The sequence below is a fragment of the Nicotiana sylvestris genome, chromosome 8, assembly GCF_000393655.2.
Source record: "Nicotiana sylvestris chromosome 8, ASM39365v2, whole genome shotgun sequence".
Lineage (NCBI taxonomy): Eukaryota > Viridiplantae > Streptophyta > Magnoliopsida > Solanales > Solanaceae > Nicotiana > Nicotiana sylvestris.
Genome location: NC_091064.1, coordinates 20125661 through 20148133, shown reverse-complemented (window position 1 = coordinate 20148133; position 22473 = coordinate 20125661). Strand labels below are relative to the sequence as shown.

The 22473-nt window shown below is 35.5% G+C and overlaps 2 protein-coding genes and 1 non-coding gene across 3 annotated transcripts; all 3 read left to right on the top strand.

The window, feature by feature from the left end:
- The first annotated feature begins 1604 nt into the window (after positions 1–1604).
- Positions 1605–1698, top strand: LOC138876698 (small nucleolar RNA U31b). The gene has a single exon (XR_011402037.1). It is a non-coding gene; the product is annotated as a small nucleolar RNA U31b (small nucleolar RNA).
- Positions 1699–2221: 523 nt separating this feature from the next.
- On the top strand, positions 2222–11129 carry LOC138874762 (uncharacterized). The gene is made up of 10 exons (XM_070153543.1): positions 2222–2884; positions 2985–3140; positions 3263–3541; positions 3680–3761; positions 4272–4364; positions 4695–5007; positions 5340–5619; positions 5755–5923; positions 6263–6321; positions 10827–11129. The coding sequence occupies exons 1-10, from the start codon at positions 2222–2224 to the stop codon at positions 11127–11129; spliced, it is 2397 nt and encodes a 798-aa protein (XP_070009644.1).
- Positions 11130–14040: 2911 nt separating this feature from the next.
- On the top strand, positions 14041–22473 carry LOC104225429 (probable pyruvate, phosphate dikinase regulatory protein, chloroplastic). Its single transcript, XM_009777213.2, has 3 exons — positions 14041–14538; positions 21306–21945; positions 22067–22473. Exons 1-3 carry the CDS (start codon positions 14116–14118, stop codon positions 22168–22170), a joined length of 1167 nt encoding a protein of 388 aa, XP_009775515.1. The 5' UTR covers positions 14041–14115; the 3' UTR covers positions 22171–22473.

Below are 22473 nucleotides of genomic sequence, written 5' to 3'. Positions count from 1 at the left end.
GGTCCGCGCTTCCAAAAGTGCCAGAACCATCTCAGTGTACCGAAATGCCCGGACTCGCTCAAAATTTACCCCGAAACTCATCTGGGCCCCCGGAACCTCAACCAAATGTACCAACGCATCCCATAACATCATACGAACTTAGCCCCACTCTCAAATCACTTCAAACATCGCTAAGACCACGAATCACATGCCCAAACGCATGAAAATCACTATGAACTTCAAAAACCTCTAGAATTGTAACCAAACGTTCGAACCATATCAAATCAACTCCAAACGACACCAAATTTTGCAGGCAAGTCCCAAATGACATAACAGAGCTGTTCGAACTTTTGGATCACATTCCAACCTCGATAACATAAAAGTCAACTATGGGTCAAACCTCTCCATTTTCCAAACTTCAACTTTTCCAACTTTAACCAGAATGCGACAAATTACCCTACGGGCCTCCAAACCCAAATTCGAACACACGCCCAAGTCCAAAATCACCATACGAAGCTACTGACATCATCCAAAACTTATTCCGGAGCCGTTTACTCAAAAGTCAAATTCCGGTCCAATTCTCTCCGCTTAAACTTCTAGAACTATATTCCTTCTTTCCAATTCGACTCCGATTCATCTGAAAACTGAATCCAACCATGCACCCAAGTCGATATACATAATGTGAAGCTGCTCTTGACCTCAAACTGCCGAACTGGGCGCAATTGCTCAAAACGACTAGTCGGGTCGTTACAATACAACAACAACTTTGCGTGCAAGTTATATGTAATTTGTATATAAGTTATATATTAAATGTATACTGGTTGTATGTTAGTTGTATCACTGGACATCTATAATAACACACATACGACATACTTAATAAATACATCTATATAATTGTCGCAATATATAAGTTGTATATTTGTACCGGATTGTATACAACAACAGTCTTGTAGCAAGTTGCATGCAATTTATATGTAAGTTGTATTTCATTATCAGATTGTATATATTTTGTGAAAAAAGATTTCACTAATTTTTGATAACCCGAATATCTAGCTAAAGCAAGTAAACAATTATACTATTATGTATGTATCTATAGGAAAAAATTCCAATGTTTTTTTTGTGGTGAAATTGCTTATGTAAATTTAAATATACAAAATAATAAAGTGTGATTTGGAGACAAAGTTTAAATTAAAGACAAGAATCATAAAAGCTCAAAGCCACAAACTTTATTAAGTATAAATTTTAAATTTTGTAAATTTTTAATACGTTACATTACAATTTGCAAGTTTGGATTTTGAATTTTAAACTTATAACAAATCGTAACAAGAGCTACATGAAGGGTAAAAAAAAAAACGACTTGAAACTTCAAAATTTTTAAAAAAAATACTTGCATGTCATTGTACGGACTATGATTGAGTTATTGAAAAACGCATCCATAAACTTAATAATCACGCATCCATAAACTTAGTAATGATTAGATACAAGAGAGTCACACTAAGAGAGAGGCCGTCGGTTCAGTAAAAACCCTATTTGTTTCTGTTTTATCCCATTTTTTCACTTCCCTTTTCAACTTTCCCATATTTTGTTGTTAGTTGATTTTTGCTGAATGTGTTGTTACTGAGAGGGAAACTAATGATAGTTATTGTCGACCCATCTTTACTTGCATTGCATCTTTGGCTGAAAATTCAAAACCGGTGATTGACTCATTATATCTGATTTTAATAAAAGATACATAGAGATTATATTCTATATTTATACACACTTGTATTATACTTATATATACACTGCCGAGTCAGCAAAACATTGGTTAGGTTCCAGCTATCAGCTTAGTTAGTTTAGTTATACTCTTTATTGCTTATGTGTATAAAGAGGACAATACTCACTAATAGATGATTTGAGTTTCATTTTCTCAAATCAGATACTCTTCACTGCACATTTCTCTCTCTTCGAAATACGCATTCTAGAATGTTCTGAATCCTCCATTGAAGGAGGAGTACAGCTCACTCAAAGCTCATAATCTTGACACGATATCAGAACGGAGGTCTTCCTCATCGATCATGCCGTTGAATCTACTTTCTGTTCTTCTGTTTTCAATCACAGAGTAATCTAGGGTTTTTTTAACAAACAAACAATTTGGGGAAAAGTTCTGAATCGACACATCCACCAACAATTGTTAGTGAATAGCGGTTTCTGAGCTTAATTCCGGTTAGGTGAGCAGAAATCCAACTGATTCAATATTCTCATGACGATTCTGGATCAAATCGACGAAGCGACAACGGCAGCGACCACACAAACGGTAATTGATACAACTAATCCACTCTATATTCATCCATCTGACAGTCGGGGTTCTACTTTAGTACCTGTTCCTTTTGATGGAGTTGGTTATCGCTCCCGGAGAAAAGTAGTGTTAGGGTCCTTCTCAGTGAAAAGTAAGCTAGGTTTTATGAATGGAGAGTGTGTAAGGCCTTATGTGACCTCTCAACAGTTTCGTCAGTGGGAGAGGTGTGATGACATGGTTACTTCATGGATTCTGAACTCTTTAGCGAAGGACATTGCAGACATCGTTGAATATGTAAATAATTCTGTTGAATTGTGGAAGGAATTGGAGGATCGATATGATCAGAGGAATGGAGCTAAATTGTATCAAATCCATAAGGAGATTAACAATTTGAGTCAGGGAGTGCTTGACATCGCAGGTTATTATACAAAAATGAAGAAACTCTGGGAAGAGTTGAACACATTAAGTGCTAAAACTCATTGTAGTTGTGTGTGTACTTGTGGAGCAAAGGAAAACATGCACAAGGCAGAGAAGTATAGAAGACTCATACAGTTTCTAATGGGACTTAACGAGATTTACACAGTTATTCAGGGAAGCATTCTCATGATGAACGGATTGCCTTATATGGCACATGCATTTGCTTTGCTGATACAAGAGGATAAGCAGAGATAATTCAAGCCTAGAAATCAATTGATTTTTGATTCTTCTGCGTCGAATTTCAATGTAGGGGGAAGAACCTTTAAGACAAATTACTCACCTGGTGGGAATCAGACTTCAAACAACTGGCCTAGGCCATTTTGTGACCACTGCAGATAACCAGGATATACCAAAGACAGATGCTACTCCAACAAGGGGAAGAGCACTGTGGCAAATGCAGTTGCAAGTGTGCAGGGATTGTCATCAGACATGTTTTCAACTAAAGTAGTTGAACCAGAACATCAGGGAGACAATCAGAACATGAGCCTTTCAAAGGAACAATATGGACAAATTCTCAGTTTACTGTAGCATTTTCAAGTTGGAAATGGAGGAGAAGGCACTTCAAGTGTTTCTAGTGGAGCTTCTATGAATTTTGCAGGTATGATTGCTTGCACTTCTTTCATTGATTTTGATAATCCATCATGGAAATGTTTCAATGCAAAAGCTGACTTGTGGATATTAGATTCAGGAGCTTCACATTACATGATTTTCGATAAAACTCACCTACAAAATATTATAAATCTATCATATTCCTTGCTTGTTAAATTGCCAAATGGTTACAAAGTTAAAGTAACCCACATAGGAAATGTACATCTAGCCCCCAAAATCATCTTACATAAAGTCATGTTTATACCATCCTTCAAGTTTAATCTAGTCTCCATTAGTTCATTTGCAGTGCATCTCAAATGTGTTGCTTCATTTTCTAATACTTCTTGTCTACTGCAGGCCCTTTTATTGAAGAGGCCTCTAGAGATTGGTAAGATGTATGATGGACATTACTTTCTATGTTCTCAATGTCTCAAGAAAGGTCTTTTCTATTTTAAAAGTGTGCACTTTCTTGCTTGTCCAGTCATGCTATTGATATGAATGCAGTACACTGTCTATCCAATTCCGACCACCCTACTGTAAATAATTTCATTTGCAATAATAAAGATAGTGCTTCTACTCTGCTTTCTTCTACCTATCTTAGGGATAATGTGGATCTTCTGTGATATTATAGATTTAGTCATGTACCGTTCAATAAAATGAAAGGCATTCCTACTATACATGCATCTTTCTCTCCTAGACAACCATTTATTTGTTCCATTTGTCCCATGGCCAGGCACTCTTGACTCCCTTTCCCCAAAAAAATAACCAGTACTATAAAAATCTTTGAACTTCTTCATGTTGACCTGTGGGGCCCATATCATGTAGCAACACACAATAATTTCAAGTATTTCTTCACCTTAGTGGATGACTACAGTAGGTCAACTTGGACATATCTTCTAAGCTGTAAAAGCAATGCTCTTCAAATCATAAATTTTTGTAAATATGGTAGAGAACCAATTCAAAACCAATGTTCAGTATGTAAGGACAGATAATGGCCTAGAATTCACTAGCAATGAAGCTTCTTCTTTCTTTCAATCAAAAGGTATAAATCACCAGAAAACATGTCCTTATACACCCCAACAAAATGGGGTGGTGGAAAGAAAACACAAATACCTTCTTGAAGTTGCCTGGGCACTTCTTTTTCAGTCCAAATTACCACTAAAATATTGGGAAAAGTGTGTCTTTACAGCAACCTTTCTAATCAATAGGTTACCAACAATTCTTCTAAAGAATAAATGTCATTTTGAACTCTTGTATGACAAGAATCCAACCTACTCCCACTTGAGAAGCTTTGGTTGTTTGTGTTATCATACCATGCCCAAACCCTTCAGGGACAAATTTGAACCAAGAGCCACTCCACATGTATTTGTAGGTTATCCATTTGGGACAAAAGGTTACAAAGTACTAAGTCTAGCCACTAAGAAAATCTTTGTCTCCAGGGATGTCTTATTTCATGAAACCATTTTCCCTTTCACTTTCAATTCAGATGTACAAAATCTACCCCCATACTTTCCTACATTTTCTTCTACAGATCACCTACCTAATTACACTATTATTTCTCCTGCAGCTTCTACCACTGATCAAAGGGACACAGATCAGTCCCCCTTTTCTTCCTCCAGCACCACAACTCCTCTACCTGATATGTCGCTCATTTCTCTTTCTAGTACATCCCCTTCCTCTGAATCGTAAACTCACACTGAACACTTCCATCTTCCCACATCAAGAATCCCCTCTCATTTGAATAATTATGTATGTAATCTACCCAATTTGAAATGTAATTATATTTTTTGCCTCCATGCTTTGTTTTCAAAAAATAACCATGTTATTCCTACTGACTTGCACCCTAATAGTTAGCATATTGTAAGAAATATTAGCCAACTTCATATGAAGAGGCAACCATGTATCCTGCTTGGCAGAGTGCCGTGAGCCCGTGACTCAAGAGTTTGAGGCCTTATATGCCAACAATACCTGGGACTTGGTCCCTTTGCCAAAGGAGTAAACATGTCATTGGTTGTAGGTGGTTGTACAAGGTAAAACACAAAGCATATGGTAGCATAGAAAGGTACAAAGCCAGACTAGTTGTGAAGGGGTACACACAACAAGCTGGAATAGGTTACACCAAGAACTTTTCTCCTGTGGTCAAGATGACCACTTTCAGATCCTTAATCGCCATTGCAGCTAAGAAGAGATGGCAGATTTACCAATTAGATGTAAATAATGCTTTTCTCCATGGAGATCTGCATGAGGAAGTCTACATGAATGCTCCACCAGGGCTTAAGCTGAAGTCCCCAAACTTGGTCTACAAGATGAACAAGTCCCTCTATGGGCTAAAATAAGCCAGTAGGAAGTGGTATGATAAATTGACCGAGGCTTTGTACACAAGAGGATACACACATTCCATGCATGATTATTCCATGTTCTTCAAAAAGCAGGGTTCTTCAACTTTTTTTGTAGCAGTTTATGTTGATGATGTTCTCCTCATAGGGATTGATTTAGAAGAAATTAGTCAGCTCAAAGCTTTCCTACATGACATATTCAAAATAAAAAATTTGGGACAACTGCATTATTTTCTAGGACTAGAGGTCCTTTACAAGGAAGATGGTATTATTATTATCTCACAGAGAAAATTTATTCTGGACCTTCTGAAAGAATATGATTGCCTGCACTCAACCATCCTGATCTCTCCTTGAGGGCTCTCCTTTATCTGATCCTACTTTCTATAGAAGATTGGTTGGGAAGTTGAATTTTCTTACAAACACTAGATTGGATATAGCCTATAGGGTCCAACATTTGAGTCAGTTTATGCAAGACCCCAGGAACCTCATCTACATGCAGCTTATACATGTTGAGGTACCTCAAAGAAAGATCCTACATTGGGCCTGTACTTCAGCAATGCATTTGATCTTTCCATCACTGCTTACTGTGATTCTGACTGGGCAGTTTGCCCTGATTCTAGGAGGTCTGTGTCTGATTACATAATCCTTCTAGGAGGTAGTCCTGTGAGTTGGAAGTCTAAGAAATAGGAAACCATTTCCTTGTCCTCAGCAGAAGTAGAGTACAGAGCACTTAGGAAGGTGGTGCATGAGCTAGTATGGTTGCACAAGTTGTTTGAAGAGCTCATTGTTCCTGTCTCCTTGCCTATATATATACATTCCGATAGCCAGTCTGCTCTACACATTGCGAGGAATCCTGTATTCTATGAACGAACAAAACACATTGAAGTGGATTGCCATTCTGTGCGCACCAAGCTTCAGGAGGGCCTCATTTCCCTGCATCACATTGGCACTATAGAGCAACTGGCAGATGTTCTCACTAAAGCACTCACTAGGGTGAAACATTCCTCTGTTCTTGGCAAGTTGGCTGTGATTACTTCACCTCCAACTTGGGGGGGGGGGTGAGATTATATTCTATATTTATACACACTTGTATTACACTTGTATATACACTGCTGAGTCAGCATAACATTAGTTAGGTTCCAGCTATCAGTTTAGTTGTACTCTTTGTTGCTTATGTGTATAAAGAGAATAATACTTAGTAATAGATGATTTGAGTTTCATTTTTTCAAATCAGAGACTCCTCACTGCTCATTTCTCTCTTTTCGAAATACGCATTCTAGAATGTTCTGAAACCTCCACTGAAGGAGGAGTAGAGCTCACTCAGAGCTCATAATCTTGACAAGATAAATCTAAATCATGTTTAAAACGATCTATTGCAATCAGAAGTAAGAGCAACATTGCAATCTAATTTTGAAATTAAATTGTGTCAATAATTGCGATACATATCATGAAATCTAATTGCTAAGACTGCGTGAATAAGTGTTATATGATCTGATCAACCTTTCTACTAATCTCACACATAGCAAAAAGCTTAATGCACTGGCATACCGTTTTATAGATGTACTTAATAAGTAGGCATGGTCTTGATCTCACATATATGTCTGGACGTGATTAAGTTACTCAAGCCTAAGCAGTCTTGTACTAAATGAGATTACATTATAATCTAAACAGCAATACGATGGAGCAACTAATAATACATGGAGGTAGTGGTGACAAAATGGTTAAAAGAAAACAGTTATACGTCCATATTATCCATTAAAAAATGGGTTAGATAATGAACTTTTTAAAAACGGGTCAAATATGAATAAGAACCATATTATTGACTTAGAAAATGGATAACCAAGTGGATAACTAATGGGTTTAACTTTTACATTTGTAAAGCCTCAAATTGGGTGTTTCTCAAGTTTGGGAGACTAGAAATTCTCCCGAAAGTGATCATATTCAAGAAGCCATGGATAATATGGATATTCATATTATCCGCCAGTTAACTCGTTTTCTATACGTATTAAATATGGGTCGGATAGGATAATTTGTCCGTTTTTTGCATTACTCATTTATTATCCGTCCATATTCAATTTGACTCGCCCGTTCGCCACCCTACATGGAGGGTATGGTAAATACAGTAAACTTTGATGCCCAATTTTAGCTAATAAAACGGAATCTACGAACTTAAAAGGTCTGTAAATGCAGACTCATGAAACAAACAGAGAATATTTATAAACATAAACAAAAGCAATACATATAACTACACAGGAAGTACAGCAAATTAAATTACAACTTTTTATAGTTAAAAATAGTTAAAGTTAATCCAAAACTTCATAGAAGAAGAGAAAAAAAAACCACAGCTGCTTCTTCACAGATACGTTTATATTCATGTACGTGTCTTTGTAGTAATTTACACATTAATATCCGCTACATAATAAGTTATACATTATTATTCAGTACAGGGACAAATATTTATACTATAAATCTTTCATTACTAAACCATTACTCAAATGGTGAAATGGATTGGACCCCTCTATCCTTAACCGAGGTCTTGGATTTAAGCAGGCCCCAAAATCTCTCTCAATATATATACTATTTAATAATTATGCACTACTAATAGGATTTTTAAATTATTTGATTAAAATAGTTATAACTAAAAGTTTTACACATCTTAAATTGTAATCGCTATTTGTTTCATGTCTTTAATTCACCTTAACTTAAATCGATCTTCTTATAATGTTAGTTTCGAATAATTTTTCTTAATTCTTTGAGTGTCTTTGTAGACATTTTCAAGCTACTTTGATAAGTAACTATTAAAATTCGTCCATAACATTGAATGACTCTTGAAACATTATAGTTACTACAATATTATTTGTTTCAACATATATTTAGAATTAAAAGTGTTAACAGAAACTATATAAGTAGAAGAATATTCTAAATTGGCAAATTCAATCAGATAAAAAGTGTTAATTCAATTACCGTGTTCTATATCAGTTGCCTCGATTGAAAAAGTTTTTCAAAACTAATTCAATAAAGTTCAACATAATAACATAAGAGAGATGAAACAAATTGATTGAACATTGGCAATAATTAAAATTGATTATAACTTCTTTTGATTTTGATAAATTATAAGAGTAAAAAAAAAGTTACAAAATTTTAGGCCTCACTTTTTATTTTTGCCTTAGACCCCATATTATGTCAAGCCCCCCTGGATTTAAGTTTAGCAAATGGAGAAATTCTTAATAGAATGTGCTTCCTTATAGATAAGGTTATGCAGCGCTTGAGGGAACTTTATTTTAAGCTTATCTATCTAATTTTATCTAAGTTTTCATATTTACAGAAGGTAACTAAATTTTTTTAATGAAATATATGCGAATTCGGTCAAAATCTACAATTTAAATACAAATTTTTTGTACATAATTCGATCAAATATTACAATTTATATATAACTAATACACAATTATGTAAGCTGTAGATATTTTATATACCAATTCCATACTCGACCTACAAAATATATACAATTTACTTATGTCTTCTTTTTCGAGTTTCTATCTAAAATTCCAACCAAAACCACCTCGAATTTTCACCAAATTCTCTCAAAATTGAGAATAAACTCCAAAAAATATTCCCAGTCATTTGCAACAACATTCAATCCAAACAAATAATAAGTTTGCAAATTTCGATTTTTGAATTCAAAGCTTCTAAGTTTTTTAATGGATTAAGCTCATGTATACCCGATCAACTTCAGTTTAGTTTCAATTATACGTGGTCAATTAGTTTCGATTTAGTTCCAAACACCACTCTTGTTGACAATGTCTTGTAATCTTGATTCATCTAAAAAAAAGGTTCTGGCAACCCATTTGTATTGGTGCTTCATGCTTGTTTTCTATGACATTTAACCAGTTAAATTATTTTTTTCACCAATCTTCAAAGCCTCGAGCATGTTGATCGACAAAAGCCGAGTCGAAGAGGAACTAAGAGAGAAATATCACTATAGAGAAGAAAAACAGAGAAGAATGAAGTCTAATATGAGTAAGATTGGAGTCTAATTTATTATTTTACATATACATAATAAATTGTATATGCAAATATAATTAAGTAATAACATATCTATGAGGGTTATATTAATGTAGTACAGATAGCTAAAAAGTCCTTAGTTGAGATAGCGGATTTTGACGAATGATAAACAAAAGAGAATTTTTCATTCCTATACACTATTGGAAAATTTATTACCATAAATGTTCATGTTTAATAAATTACCCTGCTTACATAAGTTTTATTTACAAAATATATACATTCCACCTTAAAAGACTCTCAATCCCTTATTAGTGTCTTCAATTAAGGGATTTAGTTACACCCTTTTCTTTTTTTATTCTCTTCTCTTTCCTTATGTTTCCGCTCATATGTAACGTGGATCTTTCTTTCTCTAATTTTCAAAGAGGTAGACACATCAGAATTCTGGTCGTTTGGGCGTGTTTATTAATTCAAGATATAATGTGATTTTATTATAAGAATTTACTTTTGTGAACTTTTACCAATATTTTTTCAATTGAAGGTTTTGTCAAAAACCCAGCTGCTGCTTATTTCAGTTTTATTTTCAACTTCAAAATTTCTGCTTCCAGCATCTTAGCTAGCGTTTGGACATAGATTGAGTTGAAACTTGAAAAAATAATTTTTGAAGTAGTTTTGAAAAATAATTTTTGGAAGTTGAAATTATGTTTGGACATGCATTTTATTTGAATTTTTTTTGAAGTTTTGTGAGTAGGAACTTGATTTTCACCCAAAATCTACCATAAACTAGATTTTGAAAACTTGAAAAATATTTTCAGAAATTTTTCAAAAACAGATCACTAATCTATGGACAAACAATGTTTTCAAAAAAATTTGAAAAAAACTTGCCAAAATGTATGGCCAAACCGGGGCTTAATATTGTCAAGCTGTTTGGAATTGCTTATGTTCTCCACAGCTCTACTTGATGGAGCTGATTAAAACTAAAAGAAAAAGGGTCACTTGATGGAAATTTGGTTTGGCCTTTGTTAAACCAACTAAAAGTTCCCAAAATAGCTAGTTTTACATGCTTTCTCGGACATCGTCCTCGGTCTGTGTAAAAATGGCGTGTAGTAGCCACTAATTAAGGGGATCTTTAATTTTTATTCACTAATTATAATGCTCAGCAAAAATAGCCACTATTAATAGGAAAAAGACAGTTTTACCCTTTCTTCAATGGTTATATTCCCAAACCCTTCTGCAAAAAGAAAGAAGTGATGAAGGTGAAGTATATATCAAGCGCAATAATGGTAAATGTGAAAAACCCTTCTGAATTTCGAGCTATAGTTCAACACCTCAGTGGGAAAAGCCCTCCAAAATCGTACAATTTTCATCAACAATATGTAAAGACAGAGAATTATCATAATGATGAAGTTGCAGCTAAATTAGCTCGTGGTCAAAGTTCAAAAGGATTTTCTGGATTTCGGTTTCCCTATTAATATATAGTGTAGTAGTTGAGCTTTTCTTTGGCTTTGTTGCTTCAGTCACTGGGTATATAGTATATGATGTCACTGGGTAAGTAAGCCTTACACTGTACTAACACTAACAAAAATATTTATGAATGACATCATCCTCAATACTTATTTGCTAAATTCTGTATGTTCAAATTTTTGAGCAGATGTCTGAATTTTCAAAATTTCTTTCTTCTTACCTTGTTTTTGTTTCTTTTGAGTTCAAAGATTAAAATTTAAGGACATGAGTCCTTAAGTTTGATATGCAGGTTCAAAAGTTAAGGACAGACAGTCCTTAACTTATAGTTTCAAGTTCAAAACCTAAGGACTTCTGTCCTTAACTTTGAATTACATGTTCAAAAGTTAAGGACAGACAGTCCTTAACTTTGAATTCAAAGTTCAAAACTTAAGGACTGTCTGTCCTCAACTTTACAAAAGTTAAGGACAGGAGTCCTTAAGTTTGACACGCAGGTTCAAAAGATAAGGACAGACAGTCCTTAACTTATAGTTTCAAGTTCAAAACTTAAGGACAGACAGTCCTTAAGTTATTGTTTCAAGTTCAAAACTTAAGGACTTTCTGTCCTTAACTTTGAGTTTCAGCTGGTTCAAAAGTTAAGGACATGCAATCCTTAACTTATAGTTTCAAGTTCAAAACTTAAGGACAGTCAGTCCTTAAGTTATTGTTTCAAGTTCAAAACTTAAGGATTGTTTGTCCTTAACTTTGAGTTTCAAGTTCAAAAGTTTAGGACAAGAGTCCTTAAGTTTGACTTGCAGGTTAAAAAGTTATGGAAAGACAGTCCTTAAGTTTGAATAATACGTTCAAAAGTTAAGGACATGCAGTTCTTAACTTTGAGTTCAAAGTTCAAACGTTAAGAACATGAGTCCTTAAGTTTGAAATGCAGGTTCAAAAGTTAAAGACAGGCAGTCCTTAAGTTTGAATTGCACGTTCAAAAGTTCAGGACAGGGAGTCCTTAACTTTGTGTTTAAAGTTACCTCATTTTAACAACCTCCTCCTTAGAAGCTCAAATAAATTGTACGTAGTTTATATTACTTTGAGTCCTCACAATCTATAAATCTTCAGAGCGCGCCAGTTACACATCCTTCTCTGACATATTTACCCACAAACTACTATGACATCCATATCCGTGTCTACCAAAGACTAAAAACAGGTATAAGTTATAGCAGAAGGGTATTTTCGTCCAGTCAGGTATAAGTTTATTAAACTAGTGGATAAAGACTAAAGACATTTAAAACACTGGTTTTTAAATAAAGACAGGTGATGTTAGTGGCTATTTGTGCACATCTCCCTCGGTCTGTCATGTTACAACTTGTCCCTTAAATACAAATTATACAAACAACTAGAATTCTGTATTTCTACCCATTTAAATACGGCTATAATAACATATAACTTAAATACAAATTTTATACAAAATTTATATAATATGTCTTTTGTATATTTTGTATCTGATTTATACATAGTAAAAATAAATTTCATACAACTAATTATATATTATACCACTTATCTACAATTTATCTACAATTTTCATACATTATTTCTACTCAGTTATATACAACTCTAATATAATACCACTTAAATACAATTTTTATACAGAGTTTATACAATATGTCTTTTGTATCTAATTTATACATAGTAAAAATAAATTTCATACAACTAATTATAGATTATATAATTTATCTACAACTTTCACACATTATTTCTACCCAGTTAAATACAACTACAAATAACATACAACTTAAATACAAACTTTATACAATATGTCTTTTGTATATTTTGTATCTGATTTATACATAGTAAAAACATATTTCATACAACTAATTATATATTATATAATTTATCTACGATTTTCGTACATTATTTCTACTCAGTTATATACAACTACAATACTATACAACTTAAATATAATTTTTATACAATGTTGTTCAACTTTCATACAATAGTTAAATGAATAAAAGAAAAATAAATAAACAATAGAATACAATTTTTCTATAATTTTTCTACAATTTTACTATGATTTCTGCAATATAATGTATGTCATGTCTTCTTCTTCTTCTTCTTCTTCTTCTTCTTCTTCTTCTTCTTCTTCTTCTTCTTCTTCTTCTTCTTCGAGTTTCAATCTGAAATTAAGCCAAAACTAAGTCTAATCTTCACCAAAACCCCTCAAAATTAAGATTATAAACTCCAAACCATATTCCCAATTATTTGCAACAACACCCAATCCAAACAAATAATGATTTTTGATAACCCAAATTCGAATTCAAATCTTCAAAGCTTTTTAATGGTTGTCAATGGTGGAATTGCTGCTCTCTTTTCCTTTGCTTTATATTACTGAAATTTGGGATTGAGAGATAGAGAGAGACGTAGAGAGAATTCTCAATTCTTTGTAACAACATCCAATCCAAACAAACAATGTCTTTTGAAAGCCCAAATTCGAATTCAAAATTTCAAATTTTTTTAATAGTTGTCAATGGTGGAGATGTTACAGAGTTTCGCTGGTTTTAGAAGAGGAATAGTGGGTGATTGAAGAGGAAATTATGGGGTGTGGTTTGATACATGGGTGAGGGGGTGGGATTTGGAGAGAAACTTGGGGGGAGTGAGAATATACGGTAGAATTAAATTAGGAGATTAATTAATACCATTAAATCCCCTAAAATGTACATATATGATAATTAGGTATGTAAAAGATAATTATATTAAAAATTAAGCATGGAGGGTAATATAGTTTACTATATGACATTGGAATGTAAAAATTCCTAAACGAAAATAAAATAAAAACATGGGCCAAATTAGAATAGTTAGATCGCAAAGATATTGGGCCGACCCAGCCCATTTTGATTTCTGGAACCCCAAAAAAATCTCAACTGTGAAGGCGTTTTCATATTGCATATTCAGAATCAGAAGATCAACAAAACACCGACTTTAGATTCAGCGATAGTAAACATCAAATTCGAAAAAATGATTTGTTCTTCTAGCTTAGTCATGTCCAGTAGCCCATCTCCTCCGGCGAGTTCTGAAGCTTCCGATGAACTGACTCAGCCACAGGTTCGAAAATTTAAAACTAGTCCTCAGCTAAACCGGTGGTCCAGAGCTCGAAGCATCCGGTCCGGAAGGAAATTAGACCGGTCTGTTGAATTACGCACCAACTCCGGTTCGCCGGTTCGGGGTGAAGAGGAATTTGAGTTGCCTACGTCTCCTAAACGTGGGAGTGGGTCCGGTTCGGAGAGTGAAACGGAGGGTAACGGAGGAGGGAAGTCGATATTTATGGTGTCTGATGGAACTGGATGGACGGCGGAACACGCCGTTAACGCGGCGTTAGGACAGTTTGATTATTGCTTAGTTGATCGGGTTTGTCCTGTGAATACTCACTTGTTCTCTGGGGTAAGTTTGTCCTTTTATCTGCTTGGGATTAATTGACTTTAAGTTTTGTGCATTGAGTAAAAAAATATTTACATCAGTTAAGAATATTGCATGTAACTCTATTTAATAAGAAAACAAGCAAACTACGCTGTAATTATCCGTGCGTATAACGTAAATACTTCTGTATTTTGCATTAGCGATAAGTTATACGCACTGAATAAAATATTTTATATAATCAAGTAATTTATTAAGTAATTACAGGTAAATCTCTTGATAAATATTTATTGGTAATCTAGTAAAAATAATAGCTAACTTAATATGACAGGTTAAGATTTACTCATTACACTGACAATGCATATAACTTAAATCCGTTATATTAGAGCTTAACATCTATGTAATGACGGTGTGCAACATACTTATATAATCAGGTCACTTATTAAGTAATTACAGTGGCAAATATAAATTGGTAGTGTGGTAAAAATGATAACTAACCTACTATCACGTGTTAAGATTTAATGATAGAGCAAAAATTTTGCTCTTTTCAATATCGGTGCATATCTCTTGATATGAAAGATTCCATGAGAATGGCTACAACTTGAGGGGTTGAGATCCCCTCCAGTAAAGTTTTATCCAGTTTTTTCCAATAGGGATTTAGATGGTTGCCACATGTACTATAAGAATTTTAATGGTGTTGATTTATTTAACCTACTCAAAGAGTAACTAGAGTATAAGATGTGGGTCAATTATATACAATGCCTAGCTATCATCGTTACCATTGTCTAACCCCCAGCTTCTACCTTTCATTCCACAAGAAATGTTATTGTACGTATTCCTTTATTAGCAAGCTACTATAATACTCTAGCAAGGTTGCTAAACCTAAAATGACACACTTAATACCTCTCCTTTTTTCCTGAACTTATATATTAACTGTCAGTAATTTCTTTCTACATATCACATAAATTTACAAGTTCAGGTGGCAAATCAAAATTCTGCAACTAATAAATTTAATTGGCAATGAGTATTTGGTAAGTATGGTTTGTTGCGACCTCTTTGAGTGAAAGCAATTGAAAACACAATAAATTGGCATTCTTTGTTGACAAACTGATGATACAAGTTGATATTCGACACCTAAGATTAGGTTGCAAGCACTGGTGTATAATCCCATTTCTTATATTACTTTTTTGAACTGCAAGCTTTTGTTTTTAAGTGATAGCGAGTCTTTGGAGGGTTCCCGTAATAGAATAAAAGGAAAAAGCTGGGAGCCAAACTGTTGCGGAAGCCAAATGTATATAGTGTGAATAAGTCACAACTACTATACCAAAAATTATGACAGCCACCAAATAATAAATAAGACAATAAAACAACAATAAAGGGAACACCAGAATTTACGAGGTTCGGCTAATTTTGCCTACTCCTCGGACACAACCAATATTTTATTTCACTCCAAAAATACAAGTGAAATAATACTAAAGAGAGAAGATACAAATGCCTTAAACAGATGAGAAGGCAAATGAGAGGTGTATTTCAATCCTAAACATTAGGCCTTCTTTTATAGGGGAAAAATCCCCCCCAAACTTAACTCCCAACCAATGTGGGACTTTGGCATTTTGCCAAACTTCAACAAATCTCCACCTTGGCAAAATTCCACATTTTCAATTCTCTCTCAATAACAAATTTTGGTTGTGTCTTCATCTTCAATCTTCAGTGTTCAACAATGTTGATCAAATCCAAACAATGTTGAAACTTGACCGCAGTCACCACCTTTGTCAGCATATCAGCAGGATTCTCTGTAGTATGAATTTTCTTCACCGTGACTCCACCTTCTTCTATGATTTCTCGTACGAAATGATACCGAACATCAATGTGCTTCGTCCTTGCATGATAAACTTGGTTCTTCGCTAATTGAATAGCACTTTGACTATCACAAAAAATTGTGATACCTTTTTGTTCAACACCAAGCTCCTTTAGCAATCCTTGAAGCCAAATTGCCTCTTTCACAGCATCTGTAATAGCCATGTACTCTGCCTCTGTTGTAGACAAAGCAACTGTTGACTGCAAAGTAGACTTCCAACTAACTGGTGCCTTTGCAAAAGTAAACACATAACCAGTAGTTGATCTTCGTTTGTCCATATCACCCGCAAAATCTGAGTCACAATATCCAACTACAAACTGATTGTCTTCCTGCTCAAAAACTAACCCGACATCTACAGTATTATGAATATACCGTAGAATCCACTTCACAGCTTGCCAATGCTCCTGCCCTGGATTGTGCATATATCTGCTAATAACTCCAACAGCTTGTGAAATGTCAGGCCTTGTGCAAACCATTGCATACATCAAGCTACCAACAGCATTTGCGTATGGTACCTTTGACATATACTCTCGTTCAGCTTCATCCATTGGCGACATAGTAGTACTTAGCTTAAAATGGGAAGCAAGTGGAGTACTAACTGGCTTAGTCTTGTCATCTATGCCAAAACGTTGAAGTACTCTCTTCAAATATTCCTTTTGAGATAAACAGAGTTTTTTTGAACGTCTATCTCTAATTATCTCCATGCCAAGAATTTTCTTTGCCTCACCCAAATCCTTCATCTCGAACTCCTTCTTCAGTTGAATCTTCAACTTATCAATTTCTTCCGAATTCTTGGAAGCTATCAACATATCATCAACATATAGGAGAAGATATACAAAGGAACCATCTTTAAGCTTGTGCAAATACACACAATGATCGTATTTGCTTCTCTTGTACCCTTGCCGCAACATAAACTCGTCAAATCGCTTGTACCATTGTCTAGAAGATTGTTTCAATCCGTACAACGATTTTTCAAGTTTGCACACCATATTTTCTTTTCCAGCAACTTTGAATCCTTCTGGCTGAGTCATGTAGATTTTCTCCTCCAAGTTTCCATGTAAAAACGCAGTTTTTACATCCATCTGAACTAGTTCCAAATCCAATTGTGCTACCAAAGCCAACATAATTCTAATGGAGGAATGTTTTACAACTGGAGAAAACACTTCATTGTAATCAATTCCCTCCTTTTGAGCATATCCTTTGGCCACCAATCTTGCTTTGTAGCGAACATCTACTTGGTTAGGAAATCCTTCCTTCTTTGCAAATACCCATTTGCACCCAATTGCTTTCTTTCCCTTCGGGAGATTGGCCAATCTCCATGTATGATTCTGATGAAGGGACTGTATTTCATCATTCATGGCAATCCTCCACTTATCTTCTTCTGAACTTTGGACAGCGTCTTTATAAGTAGTAGGAACATCATCAGCTACAATTGAGGTTGCACAAGCAACCGTCTCTATGAGACGAACAGGTTTCGTTATTGTTCTTTTTGGCCTGCTGGTTGCTATTGATTCAAGTTGTTGTTGAGATTCCTGAGTTGGAATCTCCTCTACTGGCTCTCCTTCCAGAGGGTAATCTTCATTTGTTTCCTCCTCTGCTTCTTGTGTAGGAAAAATAAATTTTCCCTCAAACTCCACCTGCTTAGAAGCACCTTCATTTTGTTTGGTATCTTCTGTTACCTTATTTACCATAGCAAATTCATCAAAGGTAACATCTCTGCTGAATATTACTTTCTTTGTCATAGGGCACCATAAGCGATATCCTTTGACTCCAGAAGTAATTCCCATAAAAATAGCCTTCTTTGCCCTTGGATCCAATTTTGACTCCGTCACATGATAATATGCAGTTGAGCCAAACACGTGCAAAGAGTTATAATCTACAGCAGGTTTTCCGTACCATTTTTCAAATGGTGTTTTGCCATCAATAGCAGCAGATGGTAGACGATTAATGAGGTGACATGCATATGTAATTGCCTCAGCCCAAAATTCTTTGCCCAAGCCAGCATTGGACAACATACACCGTACCTTCTCCAGCAAGGTCCGGTTCATACGTTCTGCCACTCCATTCTGTTGTGGTGTATGTCTAACAGTGAAGTGTCGGACGATGCCATCATTTTCACAGACCTTATTGAAATGATCATTTTTGTATTCACCTCCATTGTCTGTGCGAATACACTTGATCCTCCTGCCTGTTTGATTCTCCACCATCGTCTTCCATTTGAGAAAAATTCCCAGCACTTCATCCTTGTTTTTCATTGTATACACCCACACTCTTCGAGAAAAATCATCAACAAAGGTTACAAAATAGTGCTTCCCACCCAATGAAGGTGTTTTGGAAGGACCCCAAACATCAGAGTGTACATAATCCAAAATGCCTTTAGTATTATGGATCGCTGTACCAAATTTAACCCTTGTCTGTTTCCCTTTGACACAATGCTCACAAAACTCCAAGTTGCAAGCCTTTACTCCTTTTAACAATCCTTGATCTGATAGAGTTTTCAAGGATTTTCCTCCAGCATGTCCCAAGCGCATGTGCCATAGCTTGGTTGCTTCTGCCTCTTTGTCGTCACTGGATGTTACTGTCGCTGTCCCAATAACTGTACTGCCACGATAGCGGTACATATTATTATTCTTCCGATTAGCCTTCATTACCACTAGTGCACCGGAGCATACTCTCATCACTCCATTTTCTGCAATGATTTTGAACCCTTTTGATTCTAGGGCTCCCACAGAGATGAGATTCTTCTTCAAATCCGGTACATATCGAACATCTATCAATGTTCTGATCATTCCATCATGGTTCCTTAATCGTATTGAACCAATGCCATATGAGGTAAGAGGGCTGTTATCCGCTGTGTGGATGACTCCATATTCTCCTTCTTGAAATTCCATGAACCAGTCCCTGTTGGGACACATATGATAGCTACAAGCCGAGTCCATCAACCATATGTCTGATGATGTTGATGACTCTGTTGTAACTAATGAGAAGTCTGAATCATCACAATCAGCTACATTTGAATCCATAATAGCCTTTCCATTGTTATGTTTGGCCTTATTCTTCAACTTCGGACAGTCTTTCTTCCAGTGCCCTTTTTCTCGACAAAAGGCACATTCATCTTTACTGGGTCTGGATCTTGACTTGGATCTTCCCTTCTTTGTCCTCGTTTGATTTTGAGGACGACCCCTCACAAACAGTGCTTCTCCTTCTCCGCCCTTCTGTTTTTCTCGCTTTCTTTGTTCATAGCTGTACAAAGCTGAACAAACTTCTCTGAGAGAAATTTCGTCATTTCCATGGAGTAGAGTAGTTTCAAGGTGCTCGTACTCATCAGGAAGTGACGCCAACAACATTAAGGCCAAGTCACCATCATCATAAGTTGTATCCATATTTTGCAAATCTGTGACCAACTTATTGAAACTGGTGATATGTTCATTCATCGTGGTACCAGGAACATAGGTGAAGTGAAACAGTCTCTTCTTCATGTACAATTTATTTTGACTGTTTTTCTTCAAAAATTTATCCTCCAGTGCTTTCCATAATTTACTTGCAGAAGTTTCCTTTGTGTATGGATATTTCTGCTCTCTAGCAAGGTAGGATCGAATGGTACCGCAAGCAACACGGTTGATAATTCTCCAATCTTCTTCTCCAATAACATCTGGTTTCTTTTCTTCAATGGCCAGATCTAGCCCTTGTTGAAAAAGGACATCTAGAACCTCGCCTTGCCACATCCCAAAATGTCCGGACCCGTCAAAAATTTCTACCGCAAATTTCGCATTTGACACAATTCTTGTCATAAGCGAAGATGCCAATGATGACGTATTGTTGACACTTGATGTAGATTCTTCTTGTTTATTGTCCCCCATATTTGACACAAATATTATTTAATAGCTGACGACACAAATCAAGATTATTTCCTTTCTGATGTAGAAGATCAGACTAAGCTGCAACTACAGAGCATACTCAGACAGAACCTTGACTCAGTTACCAAGATAAATCTTTTCTGATGTGGAAGATCAGACTATGCTGCAACCACAGAGCATACTTAGACAGTACCTTGGCTCTGATACCAATTGTTGCGGAAGCCAAATGTATATAGTGTGAATAAGTCACAACTACTATACCAAAAATTATGACAGCCACCAAATAATAAATAAGACAATAAAACAACAATAAAGGGAACACCAGAATTTACGAGGTTCGGCTAATTTTGCCTACTCCTCGGACACAACCAATATTTTATTTCACTCCAAAAATACAAGTGAAATAATACTAAAGAGAGAAGATACAAATGCCTTAAACAGATGAGAAGGCAAATGAGAGGTGTATTTCAATCCTAAACATTAGGCCTTCTTTTATAGGGGAAAAATCCCCCCAAACTTAACTCCCAACCAATGTGGGACTTTGGCATTTTGCCAAACTTCAACACAAACAATGGTCATGAACTCAAAATGACAGGGACGGTATCTAATTAACCCAGGGCTTATACTCTAGTTAGTCTTTGTCTCTTTGATTGTAGATTAAATAAATCAACACCATTAAATTTTTTATTGTACATATGGCAACCATCTAAAGCCCTATTGAAAAAAACTGGACAAAACTTTACCGGAGGGGATCTCAACCCCAACTTGAGCATACAAGTTATTTTCTTTCTTGGAGCTGCTATTGATATGTATTTTCTTTTGTATTGCCTGAGTTATACAATAGTAAACTTGATATGAAAGATTCATGTGAAAAAGGCAATATGATCTTGTTTTCTTTTTGTACCATCTAAAATCTAAATGAACATGTTTACTATCTGAAAGTATTTGACTAACTAACTATTTGATGTGATCTGACATCAGATATGGTTAAGCTTAGTGTTGAATAAGATTTCCTAGTACAAATAGATTGCTGGTTATTGTGTTGAACTGTTTTCGCTTGATGGATCACGTTCTTCTAGATTGATGATGTTGAACAATTAATGGAGATAATAAAACAAGCAGCGAAAGAGGGGGCGATGGTCGTCTATACTTTAGCTGATCCTTCTATGTCTGAATCCGCCAGACAAGCATGTAAACACTGGGGTGTAGCGTCTACCGATGTACTGGGGCCAATTACAGAGGCGATTGGTGGCCATCTTGGTGTTTCACCTTCTGGCCTCCCTCGCTGGGCTCCTGGGAGGGAAAAAGCTCTCAGCGAGGAATACTTCCGAAGGATTGAAGCAATTGAATTTACCATAAAGCAAGATGATGGCGCCTTGCCACGAAACCTGCACTTGGCTGATATAATTCTAACGGGTGTTTCACGATCTGGGAAGACACCACTGTCTATTTATCTAGCACAGAAAGGATATAAAGTAGCTAATGTGCCTATTGTCATGAATGTAGACTTGCCCAAGACTCTGTTTGAAGTTAATCCAGAAAAGGTTTTTGCTTTGACCATAAATCCTGTTGTTCTGCAATCCATCAGAAGAGCAAGAGCTAAGACTCTCAGTTTTAATGGAGAAATAAAGACCAACTATTGTGACATGGATTATGTGAAACAAGATTTGGAATTCGCTGGAAAGATTTTTGCGCAAAACCCTGTCTGGCCAGTGATAGGTAATTTGCCTCCCAAATTTCATATGGCATATATGTGATGAAGGTTTTCTGTTACTCTGATATTGTGTGTGATACATTAGCACAAGAATTTGATGATTCTTTTTCTTCCATTTGGTTGCAGAAGTTACAGCTAAAGCTATTGAAGAAACGGCAGTTATTGTTCTAAGACTTTACCATGACAGAAAGAACAGGTGTTCAATGCCAAGAATTTCAAAACGCTATTAAACTATTGTTCTCAAGCATTGAGGCATCAGATCTTGGGTTTCAATAAAAGACAATACTTGAAAGTCAAGAGTCAAGACATCATCTTTGGCTGGCAACACCGGAGCAATAAACTTACTACGATAGCAACTTTGTATGACAGGTGTCGTACGTTTTGCTTTATATGTACCGTACAGTGCTCTACGTAGTTTTCATATGCTAATAGGTAAAAGTTAACTCTTCCAATAAAACCTCTGTTGCACCTCATGTAAATATTGCAACAATGTGAACTCTGAATATAGCTAATGCAGTTGCATCTTATGTACA